This window comes from Lolium rigidum, chromosome 5, assembly GCF_022539505.1.
Source record: "Lolium rigidum isolate FL_2022 chromosome 5, APGP_CSIRO_Lrig_0.1, whole genome shotgun sequence".
Classification (NCBI taxonomy): Eukaryota; Viridiplantae; Streptophyta; class Magnoliopsida; order Poales; family Poaceae; genus Lolium; species Lolium rigidum.
The window spans coordinates 247,878,446-247,898,496 of record NC_061512.1 but is presented as its reverse complement, the minus strand read 5'-3'; the positions used below and the strand labels follow the sequence as shown (position 1 = coordinate 247,898,496).

The 20,051-nt window shown below is 47.8% G+C and overlaps 1 protein-coding gene across 1 annotated transcript; it reads right to left on the bottom strand.

The window, feature by feature from the left end:
- Positions 1-17,977: 17,977 nt before the first annotated feature.
- Positions 17,978-19,183, bottom strand: LOC124657425 (protein MEI2-like 6). The gene is made up of 4 exons (XM_047195978.1): positions 18,717-19,183; positions 18,454-18,576; positions 18,225-18,366; positions 17,978-18,130 (listed from the first exon to the last, which is right to left on the bottom strand). Exons 1-4 carry the CDS (start codon positions 19,181-19,183, stop codon positions 17,978-17,980), a joined length of 885 nt encoding a protein of 294 aa, XP_047051934.1.
- Between the last annotated feature and the right edge of the window lie 868 nt (positions 19,184-20,051).

Genomic DNA, 20,051 nt, shown 5'->3' with positions numbered 1-20,051 from the left:
CTTTCATTGTCACATAATAGATGCACTTTGTCACAAATGACACCGTATTCCTTTAAAGTTTGCCTCATCCATAACAATTGAGTGCATCCACTTGCGGCGGCAACATATTCGGCTTCGGCGGTGGAGAGAGATATACAATTTTGCTTCTTAGAAGACCAACACACCAAGGACCTACCAAGGAATTGGCAAGCCCCGGAAGTTGATTTCCTATCATCCTTGTCACCCGCCCAATCCGCATCGGTATAACCATTGAGAATAAAGCTTGAGCCTTTGGGGTACCAAATACCATATCTTGGGGTATCAACCAAATATCGAAAGATTCTTTTGAGAGCCATCATGTGGCTCTCTTTAGGAGAAGCTTGATACCTTGCACACACACCAACACTCAACACTATGTCCGGTCTAGATGCACAAAGGTAAAGCAAGGATCCAATCATGGAGCGATATACCTTTTGATCCACCTCTTTACCATTGGGATCTAGAGCAAGATGACATTTGGTAACCATAGGAGTGGCCACACCCTTCATCTCGGTCATCTTGAACCTCTTGAGCATGTCTTGGAGATATTTTGCTTGGTTGATGAAGGTTCCTTCCCTCAATTGCTTGATCTCAAAACCAAGGAAGAACTTCATCTCTCCCATCATAGACATCTCAAACCTATCGGTCATAAGCTTTGAGAATTCATCATTGAAAGCTTTGTTAGTAGACCCAAATATAATATCATCAACATATAATTGGCAAACGAAAAGCTCCCCATTGACCCTCTTAGTAAAAAGAGTGGGGTCGATTAGCCCAACATCAAACCCACGGTCTACCAACAATTCCTTAAGGTGCTCGTACCAAGCTCTAGGAGCTTGTTTGAGACCATAAAGTGCTTTATCAAGCTTGTAGACATGGTTAGGAATGTTGAGATCCTCGAACCCGGGGGTTGCTTAACATAAACCTCTTCATGCAAAGGACCATTAAGAAAAGCACTTTTCACATCCATTTGTTGTAACTTAAAGTTATGATGCGATGCATAAGCAAGAAGGATACGGATGGACTCAAGGCGAGCCACGGGAGCATAGGTTTCCCCAAAGTCAATACCCTCAACTTGAGAGAACCCTTGAGCCACCAATCTTGCCTTGTTCCTCACAACATTTCCAAACTCATCTTGCTTGTTCTTGAAAATCCATTTAGTGCCTATAACATTGCGGCACTCCTTAGGCTTCTTTACTAAAGTCCACACTTTGTTGCGCTTGAAGTTGTTTAGTTCTTCATGCATAGCTTCCAACCAATCCGAATCTTCAAGGGCTTCAAATACTTTCTTGGGTTCCACTAAGGAGATATAAGCATGATGATGGCTAAAGTTCGCCAATTGCCTTCTTGTGGAAACCTTTGCCCTTACATCACCAAGAACCTTGTCATGAGTGTGTCCACGAAGTTCGAGGTTCCTTTCTCTTCTAGCTAGACGACGGGCCTCGATCTCCTCCTTGGTCTTTCTAGGCCTTGGAGGTGTCACTTGATCAACTTGATTATTTGGGTCCCCGTCTTGACCTTGAACTTGAGCTTCCTCAATTGCTTGGGGTTGCTCAATCTCATGTGCTTGATCTTGAACAATGTTCGGAGAAGGGCAAGAGTTGATTGGATCCTCATTGGAGCCATTATGAGTGATTGGTTGATCTTGACCTTGATCTTGTCCTTGATCTTGCACATAAGAGGGAGAGTCTTGTTCTTGTTCTTGGGTTGGTGCATCATTTGCTTCACTAGGTAAGGTTTGTTGATGTTGAGAAGATGAGGGCTCCACCGTGGTAGAGCATAGTTCTTCCCGAGACGCCACACCGTGTCCCTCAATGGGGCGGAAAAATCCCACACCCATTCTTACTATGGCATCTTGAGGTATTTCATCACCTGCACAAACATCAACTTGCCCCACTTGGGAGCCATCATTTTCTTCGAACTTCACACTACAAGATTCAATGATAATCCCGGAGGATACATCAAAGATTCTATAAGTGTGAGATTCGGCACCGTAACCAACAAATATACCCTCCAAAGCTTTAGGAGCGAATTTAGATAAACGAACTCCTTTGATTTTGTAGAAACACTTACACCCGAACACCTTGAAGTATGAGATATTAGGCTTGTTCCCGGTGAGTATTTCATATGGAGTCTTGTTCAAGCCCTTGCGGAGATAGAGCCGGTTGGAGGAGTGACAAGCGGTGGAGATGGCTTCGGCCCAAAAGTTATAGCGGGATTTATACTCCGCCATCATAGACCTTGCCATATCCATAAGAGTCCGGTTCTTCCTCTCCGCAACACCATTTTGTTGAGGGGTGTAAGCAGCGGAATATTGATGACGAATCCCCTCATCACTAAGAAAATCATTGAGTGTGTAGTTCTTGAACTCGGAGCCGTTGTCACTTCTTATTGCCATAATGAGAAGGTTGTGTTGGCGTTGCACCTCGGTAGCAAAGTCAATGAATATTTGTTGAGTCTCATCTTTCGTCTTGAGAAAGTAGACCCAAGTGTATCTTGAGTAGTCATCGACAATCACCAAGCAATGTTTCTTCGCACCAAGACTTGCATGAGTAACGGGACCAAAGAGATCCACATGAAGGAGCTCCAAGATCCTCTTGGAAGAGATAATGGTCTTGCTTGGATGCGGAGAGTCATGCATTTTGCCTTCAACACAAGCCCTACAAACACGATCTTTGGCAAAAGACACATTTTCCATTAGTCCCACAATATGGTTCCCCTTGTGAAGACTTTGCAAAGTTCTCATGTTGACATGGGCTAGGCGGCGATGCCACAACCAACCCACGTCCGCCTTTCCGAATAGGCACATCGCACTTGACGTGGTGGTCCCCGAAAAGTCCACCACATACAAGTTGTGTTCGCGATACCCAACGAATGCGACTTTTAGAGTCTTGCTCCACAAGAGGACCACAATATCATTATCAATAAAGACGGCGAAACCCATCTTGCCAAGGGCGGAAACGGAAAGCAAATTGTAACCAAGAGTTTTGACAAGCATGACATCCACAAGAGTAATGTTGTGTGCAACCACAACCTTGCCAAAACCCAATACCTCGGATGTAGAATTATCGCCAAAGGAGACGGTGATATCATTAATGTTAGGCCTCAACTCCTTGACGAGGTTCTTGCCGCCGGTCATATGACTTGTACATCCACTATCAAGTACCCATTTTGAACCTCCGGCGGCATAGTCCTACATGAGATCAATTCTTGGATTTAGGTACCCATTTCGCAATGGGTCCTCTTTTGTTAGCAACAAGGGTCTTTGGGACCCAAATAGACCAAGCAACATAACCATCATATGGGCCAACATATTTAGCATAAACATCACCATAATAATCTTTAAATAAAATATAGTGAGGGTTAGCAATTCCCGCATCATCATCATTCATGGTTTTGCCCTTGGAGGCTTCACCATTAGTGACGTCTTTCTTCTTTTCTTGTGCGGGCTTGGCCTTTTGCTTGTTTGCCTTCTTTGCCTTGGCATTAAAACCAAGGCCCTCCTTCCCATTGTTTGATCTTTGCTTACTCAAAAGATCATCCAAAGAAAGGTTACTTTGGGGAGAGGAGGCCTTAGCAAGTTCATCCTTCAACCTAGCATTTTCCTCAACACAATATTTGCATGATCACATAGAGGAGTAGAGGAACTAGGCACATCATATGTAGCAAGCCTAATTTGAAGTTGCTCAAACGACTTGGATAGGAGAGTGTACTCACTCTTCAAAGCTTTGTGAGCTTTGTCTAGTTCATCTAGATCCTTCACAAGTTTCTCATGATCAACCTCAAATTGGGCCTTTTCCTTTGTAAACACTTTATTCTTAGCCCTAGCAAGATCTCTAGCTTTAGTGAGCTTGTTAATTTTATCTTGAGGCTCTTCAATATTTTCTAACCTCTCTTCAAGAGAAGCTATGGTTTCTTGACATTCCTCAAGAGCATTTTTAAGAGCATGGATTTCGAGAGAGTCTTCTCTCTCTATTTGACCCTTTTTCTCAAGCATATCACTTTGTTGAGCTAAGCGAATCATGAGGTTTGAAACATGCTTTTTAGTGTTACCTTGTAGGTTGAGAATGAAATCATCAAAATCTAGCATTTCTTGTTTCACTTTTAGACTAGCATCATCAACCCCTAGTTCACTAGATATGTTAGGAATAGAGGGGTTAGGAGATGATACCTCGGAGGATTTAGCCATGAGGCAACTTTCTTCCTCCACAAGGATGACCTCATTGGGGGATTCACTTGGTGATGAAGAGTTAGTGGAGAGGGAGGCAAGAGCGACCAATCCATTGGAGGATGCATCTTCTTCATCATCAACATCATCATCTCCGGGAGGTATACTCTTCTTGAGTTGATAGCACGATAGATGTGTCCAAGGAGGACCTTGCCATGAAGCAATGTGCATTCTTGATAGGAGGGTTCTCATTGGGAGATTCAAAGAGAGATGAAGAGGGTATGTTGGTGGTGACGATGGCGGCCAATTCCTTTGAGCTTTCTTCATCTTCATCACCACTAGAGCTTTCAACTTCATCGGATGAATATTTTTCCCTTGTTACTAGCACAACTCTTGAGGGCCTCTTGCCCTTCTTGGTCTTGTTGTTGTAGAACTTCTTGTTGGGGGCTTTTGAATACTTGCCCTTTGTGTCCTTGCTCTTGTCCTTGGGAATGAGCCTCTGTTATCACCAGATTTTGGTCAAATCAGGAGGTGGGCCGCGAGAGAGATGGGCTTGGAAGATTACACGTGGAAGATTTCTGAAGCGGCCTTATATGGAGAATTTGGGCTAGTTTACCCGTGTATCTTTTTATAGTAGATTACGTTGTGGATTAAAAGTTAGAGTTTGTCTCGTGTACGGTGGGGATATTCCCACGGTAGAAAGTCCGCTGGACTATAAATATGTACCTAGGGTTTATGGAATAAACAACAACTCACGTTCAACCCCAAAACAAACCAATCTCGGCGCATCGCCAACTCCTTCGTCTCGAGGGTTTCTATCAGGTAAGCGACATGCTGCCTAGATCGCATCTTGCGATCTAGGCAGCACAAGCCCACGTTGTTCATGCGTTGCTCGTACTCGAAGCGCTTTTGATGGCGAGCAACGTAGTTATCATTAGATGTGTTAGGGTTAGCATTGTTCTTCGTTTAAGCATGCTTACGTAGTGCAACCCTTGCATATCTAGCCGCCCTCACGCCTATCTCAGGTGTGGGGGCGGCACCCCGCTTGATCATTATTTAGTAGATCTGATCCGTTACGATTGCTCCTTGTTCTACAAGGATTAGTTTAATATCTGCAATAGTTAGGCCTTACAAAGGGGGAGGATCCGAGTGGCACGTAGGGTGGCGTTCGCAAGTCCTAAACAGGATGTTCCGAGGATCAACTTCATGTTGGTTTTTAGGCCTTGTTTAGGATCGGCTTACGAGCACCGTGCGTGGCCGCGAGGCCCAACCTCGGAGTAGGATGATCCGATTATGCGGTGAAAACCCTAAATCGTCGTAGATCTAATTAGCTTTATCTTGATCAAGCAGGACCACCAAGTATTCGTGCACCCCGTACGAATCATGGGTGGATCGGCTCTTTGAGCCAATTCACGGGATAACACTGAGAGCCGATCGAGGCTCGTATTTAACGTTTACATGTATGCCCTGCAGAAACTAAGCGAGGCATCCCCATCACCTTCCCGACCGGGTATAGGTCAGGTGGCACGCCCTTGCACTTCGCATAGCCGCGTGTGACCGAGAAGAGCATTGCGGGCCGTCGCTCGGAGGGGTCTCAGCCGGCCGCGGCTCTAGGCTCTTCCCGGCTCTACGGTGTTGACAAGGCCGCTGCCCGCCGGTGGGTTTTGGCGATCAACACATTCCGGCACGCCCGGTGGGACAATCGTCTACATCAACCACATCGCCATCTACATCCGAGATGGCGGACGGCACGCCGGTCACCTACGAGGAGCTGCTCGACGAGCTCAAGAAGCAATACAACGAGATCAAGGCCACCCTCGAAGCCGACCTCATCGGCTCTTTTCGGAGAACCCGTTCCCATGGCATCGGATGGAAGGGATTCTCACCGCAAGGTGCTCTCGATGGGATAGACCTCTGCGCCCGTCGGAGGAACGCACCGGGGGCTGCGGCGGGGAGATCAACTACTTGGTGGCTCACTCGCTACATCGCCACTCCGAAAACTTGGTCAACGTGTTGGAGCGTGTCGCTCTGCGCGTAATCCGGGAGATCATGAGCCACCGGTACTCGCCGTCGGGACCAGCTCTCGGGACTCATCAAGGAGAGTTGCCATTCCGAGTCCCGTCCACCGCTGCCATATGCGTTGGCAGCACTCGCTGAAGTGCCGACTACACCGGCATTCCTCGTCTACAAGATTGGTGGTGACCCTAGTGACTACCGGTTCTTAATGGAGGCGCCTAAGGAGATCCCTCAAGGATACGCGTGCACGTATGTGCCGGATTGTGGTGACTCGGGCACTCACAAACCAGGCCACAACATCGGGGACTCCGGCGAAGACGGGGGAACGTCGGCGACGAGCTTGAGAAGCGAGACGTGGCTAACTAAGTACGCCACACCGACGAAACTCCCGAGCCCAGCTCCTGCGGTTGGCTCGGAGCTGGAAAAGCAAACATGGCTGGCTAAGTACGCCACCCCGGCGAATCTTCGAGTGCAACTCCTACGGCCGGCACGGCGGATCGGATCGGTACCATGCGAGAGACCAGTTCGGCATGGTGCCGAAAAGAAGGGCGATCGGCTATTCCAAGCCGTACCCCGACGATTACGAGATGATCCCGCTGCCACCTAAATATCGGCTCCCCGACTTCTCCAAATTCGGTGGATCGGATGGCTCCAGCTCCATCGAGCACGTCGGCCGATATTTGGCTCAACTAGGACCGGCTTCGGTGTCGGATCAGCTTCGCGTGAGGCTCTTTTCACGGTCCCTCACGGGATCGGCTTTTGGATGGTACACCTCTTTGCCGGCAAACTCCATCCAGTCTTGGAAGCAATTGGAAGAACAGTTCCATATGCAATACCATTCGGAAGCTTCCGAGTCCGGCATTGCCGATCTAGCACAACTACGTCGAAGCGCGGGGAAACGGTGACGGAGTACATCCGGCGCTTCGAGGAATCTTAGGAACCGATGTTATTCGGTTCGTATAAGCTGAAAAGGAAGCGATCGAGTTGGCGGTAGCTGGTCTTGCAACACGGCTCAAGGACATGGCCTCCCAAGCGGATTATCCCTCGCCGGCGCACATGGTTCGAAACTATCAGCATATGAACAGCGCCACCCGGACCTGTACCAAGACAAGTTCAAGCGTGCGAGTAGTCATGGTCGATACGAGAGGAAGATGAAGTGCCTGCGGGAGACCAAGAAATAGCGAGTGGCTGAGTGGACTCGGGGAGGAACCCCGTGTCCCGCAAATGGGTAAAGCCACCGGGGCCGCCCGGGGGATTTGATTTCGACGTGACCAAGACCGAGCAAATCTTCGACCTCCTGCTCAAGGAGAAACGAGTTGACGATTCCTGAAGGTCTCAAGTTCCCCACGGCGAAGGAGCTAAACGGAAAGCCGTACTGCAAATTCCACAACTCGCTTTCCCATGCCACCAACGACCGTCGGGTGTGGCGTCGGCACATCCAAGCGGCGATAGAGAAGGGGCGGCTAATTTTCAACCGGTACGCCATGAAGGTCGACACCCAACCCTTCCCCGCCGTTAACATGGTGGAAGTCACCTACCACGAGGGTTGCCAGCCCGGGTCCCTCGTTCGGCATCAACATGGTAGGACCCGGGAACCACTCGGCAAAGATGGAGATGAGGGCAGCTGCTCTCATAGCAAGGATACGGAGGAGGCCGCTCCACGCGATCGGCTCCGTCATGATGGCAAGCGCTATGTCACGAGAGGGAGAGGTGAATAATATAAGATATCGGCGACCCCTCTGCGATCACCTCCTCAACAAATATGTGAGTCGGTATGACCCACGCCGACGGTCCAATTACGATGATAGAGGAGATCGTCCGGCTAGAGAAGCCGAGAAGATATCGTCGGCGAGGATCGCGATGAGGAGGAGCACGAGCGGCCGTGCCACGGAAACATCGGGGAGCAAGATGACAACGCCGGACATCGGGACTGCCCCTTCTTCGGACACTGCCGGGATTCGGGAATGAGCCGATTGCCCACAATCGGCAATTGCCCGAAATGCAACAAGAAGAAGAAGGAGGCAGCCAACGTGTCCGTGTTCGAGCGCCTAGGGCCTCTCCCGCCACAAAGCAAACGCGGCGAGTCACCTCGTTGGGCGGATCTTGAGGATTCGGAAGACGAGGGAGAAGTAGAAGAAGACAGGTACCACCTGCCAAGGTGGTGCCCTGACGGACTCAGCCGTTCCCAAAAGCGCAGGGTTCAGCGATTGCGCGGCCTGGAGGAAGCCGAAAGGTTATACCTACATACGCTAAGGAAGACACGACCTGATCTGGCTGCAAAAGTTCAGCGAACCCTGGATGAAGAGGGTCGTCCACGGAAAATGGAGTGGCGCCCCAAACGAGAGGAAAGCCGATGATGAGACATCGGCTGGCACAAACATGGTACTCGTCTTGCCGACGAGCTTAGTGCTCCACGACTCTACGGTGCACTCAAGGTGGACGACAGCAAGCGCATCAAGTCGAGAGGTTGGGTTGGTTTTATCCAGCCTAACCGAATGGCAAGATTAAACCAATGAGCAAACCAGGGCGAGGCTGATCCTTGTGATCGGCCCCAAAAAGTTTATGAAGGGACATTACGGGACCTTCGGTCAGCTCTCCAATGAATATGGAGGCCGATTCCAGCAATCGGCCAAAATTACCTTTCACCACATGTTCTGCTTGCGTTCAGCACCGATCTACTGAGCAGTGGCCACGTCGGCAGACGAGAGTCAGCGTGGATTTTTGCGGAGCCGACGTACAAGTGCAGTGCCCTGGCTATCCATACAAGCCGATATCTGCAGTCATCCAGCAGGTGTCGGCTCGGGGGGCATATAATCAGATGAACATGTGCAGATAAAACATGTGAGAACATACGTGCAATGAAACATTGGGGGCCGATTAAGAAAAATCGGCCATATATGAAAATTCGAAAATTTTCGAACACAGCCGATGCAGCAGGCATCGACTTAAGGATATGAAAGCCGATGCATGGCCATCGACTTAAGGGGAGTAACTGTTACGATCAGAGGGTCAATGGAGCACAAAGGGAGATTTTTTATGAAGGAACTCCTCAATGGAGCAGTTTGGAAGCTCAGATCCTCTCTTCAAGAACAATATCAGGAGCAGCATGGGCGGGCGGATCAGGTCAAGGATGGATTGCATTAGATTCACCAAAGGAAAGGAGCCGATCTAGCTAGCAAGAACTAAAGAAGCTCGGGGGGCAGCTCACCTTGAAGGCTCTCTGCTTTGGGAAGCCAATTTATGTGCAGATCGGCTGGCTCTCTGCTTTGGGAAGCCGATTTATGTGCAGATCGGCTGGCTCTACACAAGAAGCCCCTTCAGATATGATCAAGCCCAGGTCCATACAGCTAATTTGCATATCCTCGTCTCTGCCGTGCCTTGGGCGAGACTCGGGGGCAACGGACTCTGTTTTTAAGAGCCGATTAGAGTCACCTCGGCCGCGGCTGCATCATGATCGTCTCGGGGAGGAACTGGGAAGGAAAAGCCGTCGTCTAGTACGGGGCTTGGACCGTGCTGTTGCTGCAAGAAAAGGAAAGGGACTGGATTCTCAAAATAGCCGATGAGTTGTTGTCGGCTAAGGGATTGCGAAGAATTTTGGTCAGATATCTAATCGCAGCCTAAAAATTGAGAAGTTTTTAGCCTACGAGCTAATTAGAATCCGGTTTCCTCGGCGTTCAAAAGGAAAGAAGTCCGACGCGTTGCTATCGGTCTTAGCATGACAGGCGGAAGGAATGAAATTGGAGCGATTAAAGGATGAATGGAAAGAACAATTTCATTAATTCCAAGGAGCGGCTTTACAAGAAAGAGCCGATGGCTCTCAAAAGAGGGATCCGGTGCCTAGTGCACCGCTACTACTAGTCCTATACTACTAGTCGTCGCTGTCCTCGTCATCGCCGCCGTCGACGTCGTCGGCGCTGCTCCCAGGGAGCTCCTCGTCGCTGCTGCCCCAGCCCTTGGCCGGAACCTCTTCCTCCTCGTCATCATCATCATCCTCGCTGTCCGCCCAGGAGCGGAAGCGCTTGGTCGGCGGATACCCGATGGAGGAGGAGGAGTCATCCTCCTCCTCTTCCTCTTCGTCATCATCTTCGTCCTCGCTGTCCGCCCACATGCGGGAGCGCTTCTTCGGCGGGAGCTTGGCGGAGGGGAGGCCTTGGCCTTCGCTGCTTCTCCTTCTTTCTCCTCCTTGTCGGAGGAGAAGGGATTCACCTGCGGGGTGGAGGTCTGTCTTCGTTCTTCTTCTTCGGCGAAGATTGGGGGAAGAGTTTTGAGAAGGAAGAGGAAGAGGAAGACATTGCTACAGGAGGAGAGGGTTTTTTGGTGCCGATGGCTGGGATGGAATAGAGGATAAAGAGAGCTAACCGGTCGGCACGGTTAAGTAATGAGAAATCTGGTGAAGGTTTAATGCCATTACGACTTCCAAGGAATCGACGCCAAAGCTGTCGGAATTTGTAGAGAAGCCGAGAAGACGAGGCATAATGATGACGGATGCTCGTAACGGCTCGCTCTCGCCATGACATGACCCTTCGAAGGAAAAACGAGTGGTTTTGGAATTATCATTGCCAAAACCAGGGGGCATGTGTTATCACCGGATTTTGGTCAAATCGGGAGGTGGGCCGCGAGAGAGATGGGCTTGGAAGATTACACGTGGAAGATTTACGAAGCGGCCTTATATGGAGAATTTGGGCTAGTTTACCCGTGTATCTTTTTATAGTAGATTACGTTGTGGATTAAAAGTTAGAGTTTGTCTCGTGTACGGTGGGGATATTCCCACGGTAGAAAGTCCGCTCGGACTATAAATATGTACCTAGGGTTTATGGAATAAACAACAACTCACGTTCAACCCCAAAACAAACCAATCTCGGCGCATCGCCAACTCCTTCGTCTCGAGGGTTTCTATCGGGTAAGCGACATGCTGCCTAGATCGCATCTTGCGATCTAGGCAGCACAAGCCCCACGTTGTTCATGCGTTGCTCGTACTCGAAGCGCTTTTGATGGCGAGCAACGTAGTTATCATTAGATGTGTTAGGGTTAGCATTGTTCTTCGTTTAAGCATGCTTACGTAGTGCAACCCTTGCATATCTAGCCGCCCTCACGCCTATCTCGGGTGTGGGGCGGCACCCCGCTTGATCATTATTTAGTAGATCTGATCCGTTACGATTGCTCCTTGTTCTACAAGGATTAGTTTAATATCCGCAATAGTTAGGCCTTACAAAGGGGGGGAGGATCCAGTGGCACGTAGGGTGGCGTTCGCAAGTCCTAAACGGGATGTTCCGAGGATCAACTTCATGTTGGTTTTTAGGCCTTGTTTAGGATCGGCTTACGAGCACCGTGCGTGGCCGCGAGGCCCAACCTGGAGTAGGATGATCCGATTATGCGGTGAAAACCCTAAATCGTCGTAGATCTAATTAGCTTTATCTTGATCAAGCAGGACCACCAAGTATTCGTGCACCCCGTACGAATCATGGGTGGATCGGCTCTTTGAGCCGATTCACGGGATAACCTGAGAGCCGATCGAGGCTCGTATTTAACGTTTACATGTATGCCCTGCAGGAAACTAAGCGAGGCATCCCCATCATCTTCCTGACCAGGTATAGGTCAGGTGGCACGCCCTTGCACTTCGCATAGCCGCGTGTGACCAGAAGAGCATTGCGGGCCGTCGCTCGGAGGGGTCTCAGCCAGCCGCAGCTCTAGGCTCTTCCCGGCTCTACGGTGTTGACAAGGCCGCTGCCCGCCGGTGGGTTTTGGCAGTCAACAGCCTCCCATTATGAAGCTCTCTGTTTTCATAGGGGCATTCGGCAATGAAGTGGCGCTTGTCATCACAATTGTAGCAAGATCTTGTCTTTGGACCAAAGCTAGTGAAACCACTTTTGTTGTTCCTCTTGATGTTGTCTTCCTTGGCCTTGGAGGGATCAACCCAAAAGGATTTTGCATGGAAGGCCATGTGATCATGGTAGTGGCATTGCAAATCTTCCGGATAGGACATACTCCACGATGCCCTATAAGATTCTTGAGGGATCACTTCTTCACCGGAGTTGACCACCAAGGCAAGGTTGGCACCTTTTGCCATCCCAAGAGCACGATTGCGAGAATCATGAGAGGTTTCTTCAAGCACCTTGAGAGCTTGCATCTCGTGCACGACTTGTTGAGAGGTGAGAGAGGAATAGCATTCCCTTCCCACAAGAGTCTTGACATCAATGGGTGCAAATGGCATCATGCATTCAATGTACTTCTCCTTGATCCAAGAGTCATTGATGTGGGTGGCACCAATAAGCCGGAAGGCATCGGCAACCGTGACAAGTCTTCCATACATGAGTTCATTATCTTCATCCGGTAGCCTCATGAATCCTTCGGCTTTATTCTTAAGAGCATTATACTTGTTCCTCCTTGTGCTCTCACTTCCAATGCAACTAGCGGCCAATCCGTCCCAAGATTCCTTGGCGGTGGTGTAGTTCCGGACACGATGCAATTCCGGAGTCCCCACACTAGTTTGAATCATGTGAAGGGCGGTGTTGTTGAGTTGACTATCAATTGCTTCTCTTCTAGTCAACTTGTTGGGGTTGTATGGCTTGAAGCCCTCCAAGATGATTCTCCATAGTTCATTGGAAGCACTACAAACATGAGAGCGGAACTCAAATTGCCAAGTATCGAAATTATCAACGGAAAACTTAGGTGGGTCGCCCGAATGTTTAAATGGGGATGGGGAACCGGTATATCGGGAGATAGGAAAGGTGGAGCTACTCGATTGTAGCTTTCACCTCCACTAGTTCCCCTAGGAGATGCACTTGTAGATTTGATAGTGTTTAAGTTGTCACCTTCCACGGGTTTGGTAGATGAGGGTAAGTCCGAAGCCTCTCCATCATCTAACGCACCCATGTCTTTTACCTCTACACTAGGAGCCTTGGGAAGGGCCGGAGCCAAAAGCTCGGCAATCATCTTTTTCATGCTTTCCATTTGGGCTTCCATGGAGGACTTCAAAGAATTGAAGTCTTCCACGGAGACCAACTTGGCGGCCACTTCCGAGGGCACCTCGTCCGGCATACTCTTAGGCGGTTAAGCCCGAAATAAGAGCCGGGGCTCTGATACCAATTGAAAGGATCGTATGCCGCACCTAGAGGGGGGGGGGGGTGAATAGGTGCTAACCAATTTTTAGTTCTTTTTCAATTTAGGCTTGACACGAAAGGTAAATTCTCTAGATATGCAACTAAGTGAATTTACCTATATGACAAGGATATCAACTAAGCAAGGTATAGCTACGCAATAGTAGATAGAGTGGGATAGAGGTAACCGAGAGTGGAGCACGCGATGACACGGAGATGATTCCCGTAGTTCCCTTCCTTTGCAAGAAGGTACGTCTACGTTTGGAGGAGTGTGGTTGCTACGCAAGCCAAACCAACAGCCACGAAGGCTTCACTCGGATCTCCTGTGAGCAACGCCACGAAGGCCTAGCCCACTTCCACTAAGGGATTTCCTCGAGGCGGAAACCGGGCCTTTACAAAGTTCTTGGGGCACACATCCACAACCAAATTGGAGGCTCCCAAATCTGTAACAACACAACAAATCAACAAGCATACATCAACAACAACAACTAGGGATCCAAAGAGGAACACTAGCAAGGGGGCCCTCAAGCATAAGAGGGGAAAATGAGAAACGCTTCGGTGAGGATGTAGATCGGGGTCTTCTCCTTCGATTCTCCAAAGCACAAGTGATTTGGGTGGTTGAGGGAGGAGATCGGGCTATTTTGGTGTTCTTGGTGGCTCAGCAATGGAGGATGAAGATCTTAGGGTTTGAGCAAGCTTCCAAGGTAGGTGAAGGGGGGTTTTTATACCCCACCTACTTTTCTGCCCGTTGGAGGTGAAACGCCGGCAGTGCCGGCCTTGAGACGCCGGCAGTGCCGGCCCTTTTCTGAATCTGAAGATCGACAGACAGGCCGGCAGTGCCGGGCCGAAAACGCCGGCAGTGCCGGCCCTTTTCTGAATCTGAAGATCGACAGACAGGCCGGCAGTGCCGGGCCGAAAACGCCGGCAGTGCCGGGGTGTACACACCGGCAGTGCCGGCCCGGAGTTGCCGGCAGTGCCGGCCACTGTCAGGTTTCAGCTTCTTCCTTCTTTTCTTTTCTTCCTTTTTGAGTGGGTCGAGATTTTCCGTGGTATCTTTTCCATAACTGTAAACCACTTAGCACACGGTTAAATTGTCACCGGTGTTGTTAACAAACACACAAAACTTTAGAGATCATGAAATGTTCTTTCACTATCCCATAGTGGTGTATGGGGAGCAAATTATGATTCTTCACGAAGCAACAAGATCAAGTGAAGCATTCCGTCTTGAATGAAGCTTAAAGCGATGTCACCCTCATGTCAGGAAAAAACGTGATGTGCAAGACAAAGGTATTGCCTTGCTAGATTTTTCCTTTAACTAGACTGAAGCTGGTTGTTGGGAGACTATGTTAAAAAATAGGTAGCAGCACTATCAAGAGGGGTTTTTGGTTGGGTAACTTGATCACATCATCTTAGTGATCTCAACCCTTATTCCTGTTTCTACCTAGGGTTTCTCTATGTGAGGTTCTTGAACTTATTGCTATCTATTTAACAAGCCCAAGTTCATCAAAAACGGGATTCGTATGCAACTTCTATAGAGTTTTCCAATTTAGACGTTTTATCGGTTCTTCATGTAGAGAGGTTTCACCAATCAATTACGCCTCTAAGTGAGGGGAATTCTTTGGACCTAGCACTACCAACGCTTCCTTATCACTTGTATTACATATATCGTGTGTCTATCTTGCTTAGCTCTAGTTGTTGTTGGTGCACTTAGTTGAGCCTAGCTTATTTAGGTTTTTAGCTTGTAAAATTAATGTTAGTTTAATTCCATATCCTTACAAGCAAAATCCATAATTGTTTTGAAAACGCATATTCAACCCGCTTCTAGGCTTCATCTCGTCCTTTCAAGAGGCTATCACCACGCTGAGGATTGAAAAGAGCCCCTTTTGACCATCTTGCGAACACATTATGGGCTAGGGGTATCTTAAAGATACCATAAACACATGTGTCGAAGAGAAAGTGGCAATATATGTTCCTTCATGTTCGTTGAATAACCAGAGATTTCAGGTGATTCATAGTAGACGGAGGAGGTCGACTGAGACAATATCTCGGTACTTCAAGCAAGCCATGTATGCTAGTGGAGATCTCACCATTTTCTCACACTCCCCTAAAGATCTAAGATAGCTACCAATGGTTTCTATATTTCAAGGTGAGCAACTCTAGCTTAGACTCGATTACATGATTGTAATGTTCGCAGTCCTAACAATTTGTCCATGTTCATGTTCCATGTCGGGATTGTGTTGGGGTGATTTATGGTACTCATGTCAGTGCTAGAGTGCCAAGAAGTGAATCTCATGCATATAGGTGGAGAAAACACTACACCAGTGATCGCACTATTGATTTGATATAAAGTTCACAAATATGTTAGTTGGATGGGAATGATCATATCATTATGAAACGGTTCTTGCTGACAGCTTGAGCATAACTGATGGCCTCTAAATCAAAGATGGTAAGTTATGCGAACTAATGTCGAATATGTTTGTCTCCCTGAAATTCTACCACACTTCATATCAACAAGGTACCACCACAATTCTGCCACCCTTTAGGTTAACAAGGTACCATCTCCCCATGGGTAAGATTGATCTTAATATTATCATCTTAGTAGAATAAGTACTACCACGTCTGTTCCAAAAGTAAGTGACACGGCTAGTTGTTGATACACATCTGTATCTAAATAAAGTTGCAACACTAACTTTAAATAGAGGGAGTGCTAATTAAAATAAGCAAGGCCCATTTAAAATGCAAGAAAAGGTGAAGGGTTTTTAAGCATCTAAATTTCATTAAAATAAATGTAGGGAATTCAATTTTAAAAAAAAATCTCCTTAGAAAACCAACATATGAGTTAACATAAAACTATATCTTTACATCAAGCCGGTTGAGCCATCCGTCTTCCCCTTCTCCGGGTGAGTCATTTGCCATTGTTGTTGGTAGTCTACGACCACCCCTCACACCTTACCTCACGTGGCCCGTGTAGATCACCGCCGCGGCGCAAGTCTTCGACCAACCGATGTACACCAGCGCCTTGCACCAACAACTTGTTCGGTCGTGTAGCGCAATTATCGGGCCACGTTAAGAGGGGCAGGTGGCGATGCTCTTAGTAAAATTGAAATCAGTGAAGCATGCTTTTGGCTATCCAATACATTTTTTCTAAGCTACATCCACATAACCATAGGTTAGTACTCCCTTCATCTATGAAAGTGGACAAATAGAGGTCGAGCTACATGTAGCTCTTTATTTTTAAACATTCGAAAATCATATTTTTGGGTTTCAAAAAAATCTAGTAACAAAATCCTCGACGTAGCCAATAATGAAATCTATGAACGCGTAAATTCTCAATGTGAAATTATTTGCATTGTAGGCTACACAAAAATGACAAATTTGTGAATCTAAGTATAATGAATAGTGCGCATTTCAAAACAATAAAACTAGTCAGATTTGGTTATTTTTGTGTAGCCTAGAATACAAAGAATTTTACATTAAGATTTTGCAAGTTTGTAGATTTCATGGTGGGCTACATTGAGGATTTTTGTTTCAGATCTTTTTGAAATTTCAAAATATGATTTCTAAATTTTTAAATATAAAGAGCTAAATGTAGCCCGGTTTTCATTTGCAGTTTTCCCTTCATCCATTCCATAAAAACAGAGCATATAAATGTAGTACAAAATCAATATTATCTAGTTTAACTAAATTTGGAGAAAAAAAATATGAACATTCACATTACAAAATCTATATCAATAGATCCATCACGATATATTTTTTATTGTATTTATCAACTATTATAAAAACTGATACTTTTGTACATATCTTCAATCAAATTCGGTATGCTTTGTCTTTTGACTAAAAAATATACGACTTGTTTTTAAAAATAGAATTAGTAAGGTGATAAATCAATATTATCTAGTTTAAGTGAGCTTAGAGATAAAACTATGAACATTTGCATTATCAACGATCACACTATATATTTTCTTACTGTATTTATCAACTATTATAATTGTTGACATTTTTGTACATATCTTCCAATTTAGTATGCTTTAACTTTCGACTAAAAATATATGGCTTGTAATTATTGATATTTTTGTACATATTTTCAGTCAAATTTAGTATTCTTTTACTTTTGACTAAAAATATTCGGCTTTTTTTTTTTGGAATGGAGGTAGTAAGATGAAACACTCAAGCACTGTTTTGCCATTTGTCAAGTGTTAGATTACAAGTCCATTTGTCCATATTTTTCATAAGTTTGACCTTGTGGCCGAACTAGAATTTGCGTACCCGCTAGTGTATTTGTCCACATTTTTCATAAGTTTTTGCATTTGTCCATGTGTCCATAAGTTTTAGCATAAACACAGGGGGCTGTCTTCAAACAACGTAAGATTGATTCCTGCGCAATGCGTAAGAGACTTGTTCCCCAAAAGGAGAAAACAAATCGAATAACTAAACTAGAAAATGATACTAGATCAAACAGCCGCACATGCACACCACACGTCAGTTTATTCAGGGTAGGCAGTTCAGGTTTATGCCACGAAAGGGAAAGTTCTACATGGTCTCACATTAGAACACAACGTTAATCCTAATCTTAAACCTCCAGAAACCTCAGGGCCGCGACCGAATGCTACTCGTCCAAAAGTTCAGATGAAAACTTGACGACGACACATACGGGCGGCGGGCGGGCGGATGGGATGAGTCAGCGGGGACGGGGCACCGCGCGGCCGATGACGCGCTCCACCGTCTGGCGGTGGCCGTCCCTGGGAGGGCCGAAGCGCACCGGCAGGTACTCCTTGTTGCCGCCGCAGGGGAACCTGGAGCCGGAGAAGTGCGCCGACAGGGCGTCCACCCCCTGCGAACAGAGCAGAGCAGAGCAGGCAAAGATCTGTTACGACGCCGGCCGGAGGAGGGAGAAGAGGTCAGGGGATGAGTGCGTGGTTGCGTACCTGAATGTCCGCGTACACGACCTCGCAGACCTTGGCGGAGCCGATGGAGGCCCAGCTGTGGCCATGGAGGAAGGCGTGGAGGCGCCGCGCTGCCGTCGCCGTCGTCATGTTGACGAAAGCGTAGCCCTTGTTGTACTTTGTCCTGCGCCAAGAACAAGTTCGGATCGGAGAAAGGGACAGGAACCGCGTTTGCTGGGAAATAGCAGGGAGATGGCGAGATTAGCGGTACCTGAAGTCGATTGGGAGGTAGAGGAAGTCGTACTCCGATCTGACGAAGCCGACGACGCGCCACTCGGGGTTGTTGTTCTCCTGGGCGCAATGCTGGTCGAGGATGGACATGAACCTCCGTTTCCTGCGCGCATCGGCCAAGAACCCAATCGATTGATGCTCGCGCACACAGGATCGAAGCAAGAAAGGAAGGAAGGGGGAAGTTCGATTTTAGGGCAGCAAAGAAAGGGGAAATGCCAGTGGCGGACGGGCGGGCGCACTTACACGAAGCTGTTGGGGATATTGCAGATCATGAGAGAAGTCTTGTCGCTGGTTGGGTCGAAGGCTCGCTTGCCCCCGACGACGAGAGGCAGGGGCGGCGGCGAGGCGGGGGCGGGGGTGGCCCGCCTCCAGGGCGTGAGGACGGAGCGGGGGGAGAAGTTATCCTCCACCTCCGCCTTGGCGGACTCTTCGATCTCCGCGATGCTGCAGCGCGTGGCCGGCAGCGGCGGCGGCGTAGCCCAAGGGAAGGGCGGGAAGGGCGGGGGCGAGCCGGCGGCGTAGGCGCAGCCGACGGGACCGTGCCCGGCGCAGGCCAGCGGCAGAGGTGGCGGCGGGAGGAGGCAGCTGCGCGGCAGGGTGAAAGGCGGGGTCTTGGTGGAGTAGAGCTGGCCCCGGGCGTAGGGCACGGGGACGTCGAAGGGAGGAAAGGCGGGCGGGCGGTCCAGGCGGGAGGCGGAGGTGGCGGCCATGGCTGGCTGGCTGCTACGGCACTGGTACTTTTTTTTTCACTCCACTGGAGAGTGGGGAGTGGGGGAAAAGTAGGAAGAAGGAAGGAAGACTGCGAGCGAGGGCACCAGCTGGCGATATCAAGGTAAGACGTGGCACTCACGCAAGAAGGGCGACACGGCGGCAGCCTCGGCTTCGACTGCAAGGGTCTCTCCTCTCTCTTTATTTTTTCAAGGAAATTTAACATCTTAGTCAATTCAGGTCAAACAGAGTAATGCTCTTGCTTTCTTTTTACAGGATGCCTAGTTCAGGCGAGACCACGTGATCTGAGCTTCTACAGAGAAAGGGACGGCCAGAGTGAGATCGATCTCTATCGCAAAGGTTTTAGACTCCAATTTTGTTGTGTATTTTATACAAAACGAGCAGGCCAGTTTCATGTTCATTGATAAAGGTGTATAGACTACTCTAAAACTAACAAATTGGTCTACTTCTTTCATCACTAAATAAGCATAATCACCTCTATTGTAGGATACAATAACATGTTCTTCATGGGACTGGCATTGAAATTTAAATTGTCTAAAATATAGTTTAACAACGATTGACATAATCATAATAGTTAAGAAACTCAGTAGCAATTGTATTTAGAAGTATTAAGAAAGTTCCTAGTCGTTTTCCTTCATATAACTCTCTATATTTCATAGCTATTATATCATTTTTCTAATACTCATTCAAGGTGTTCTTTTTTATCTAGACTAGTAGCCATATGAGGAGTATTTTTGATATTTTTCATTTTTCATTTTTATGGGTTTTTCTGTTTTAAATAAAAAGACTAAGAAACAAAGAAAATAAATTTGAAAATCTAAAGGAAAAAAGAAAAGCTCACAATGGTGC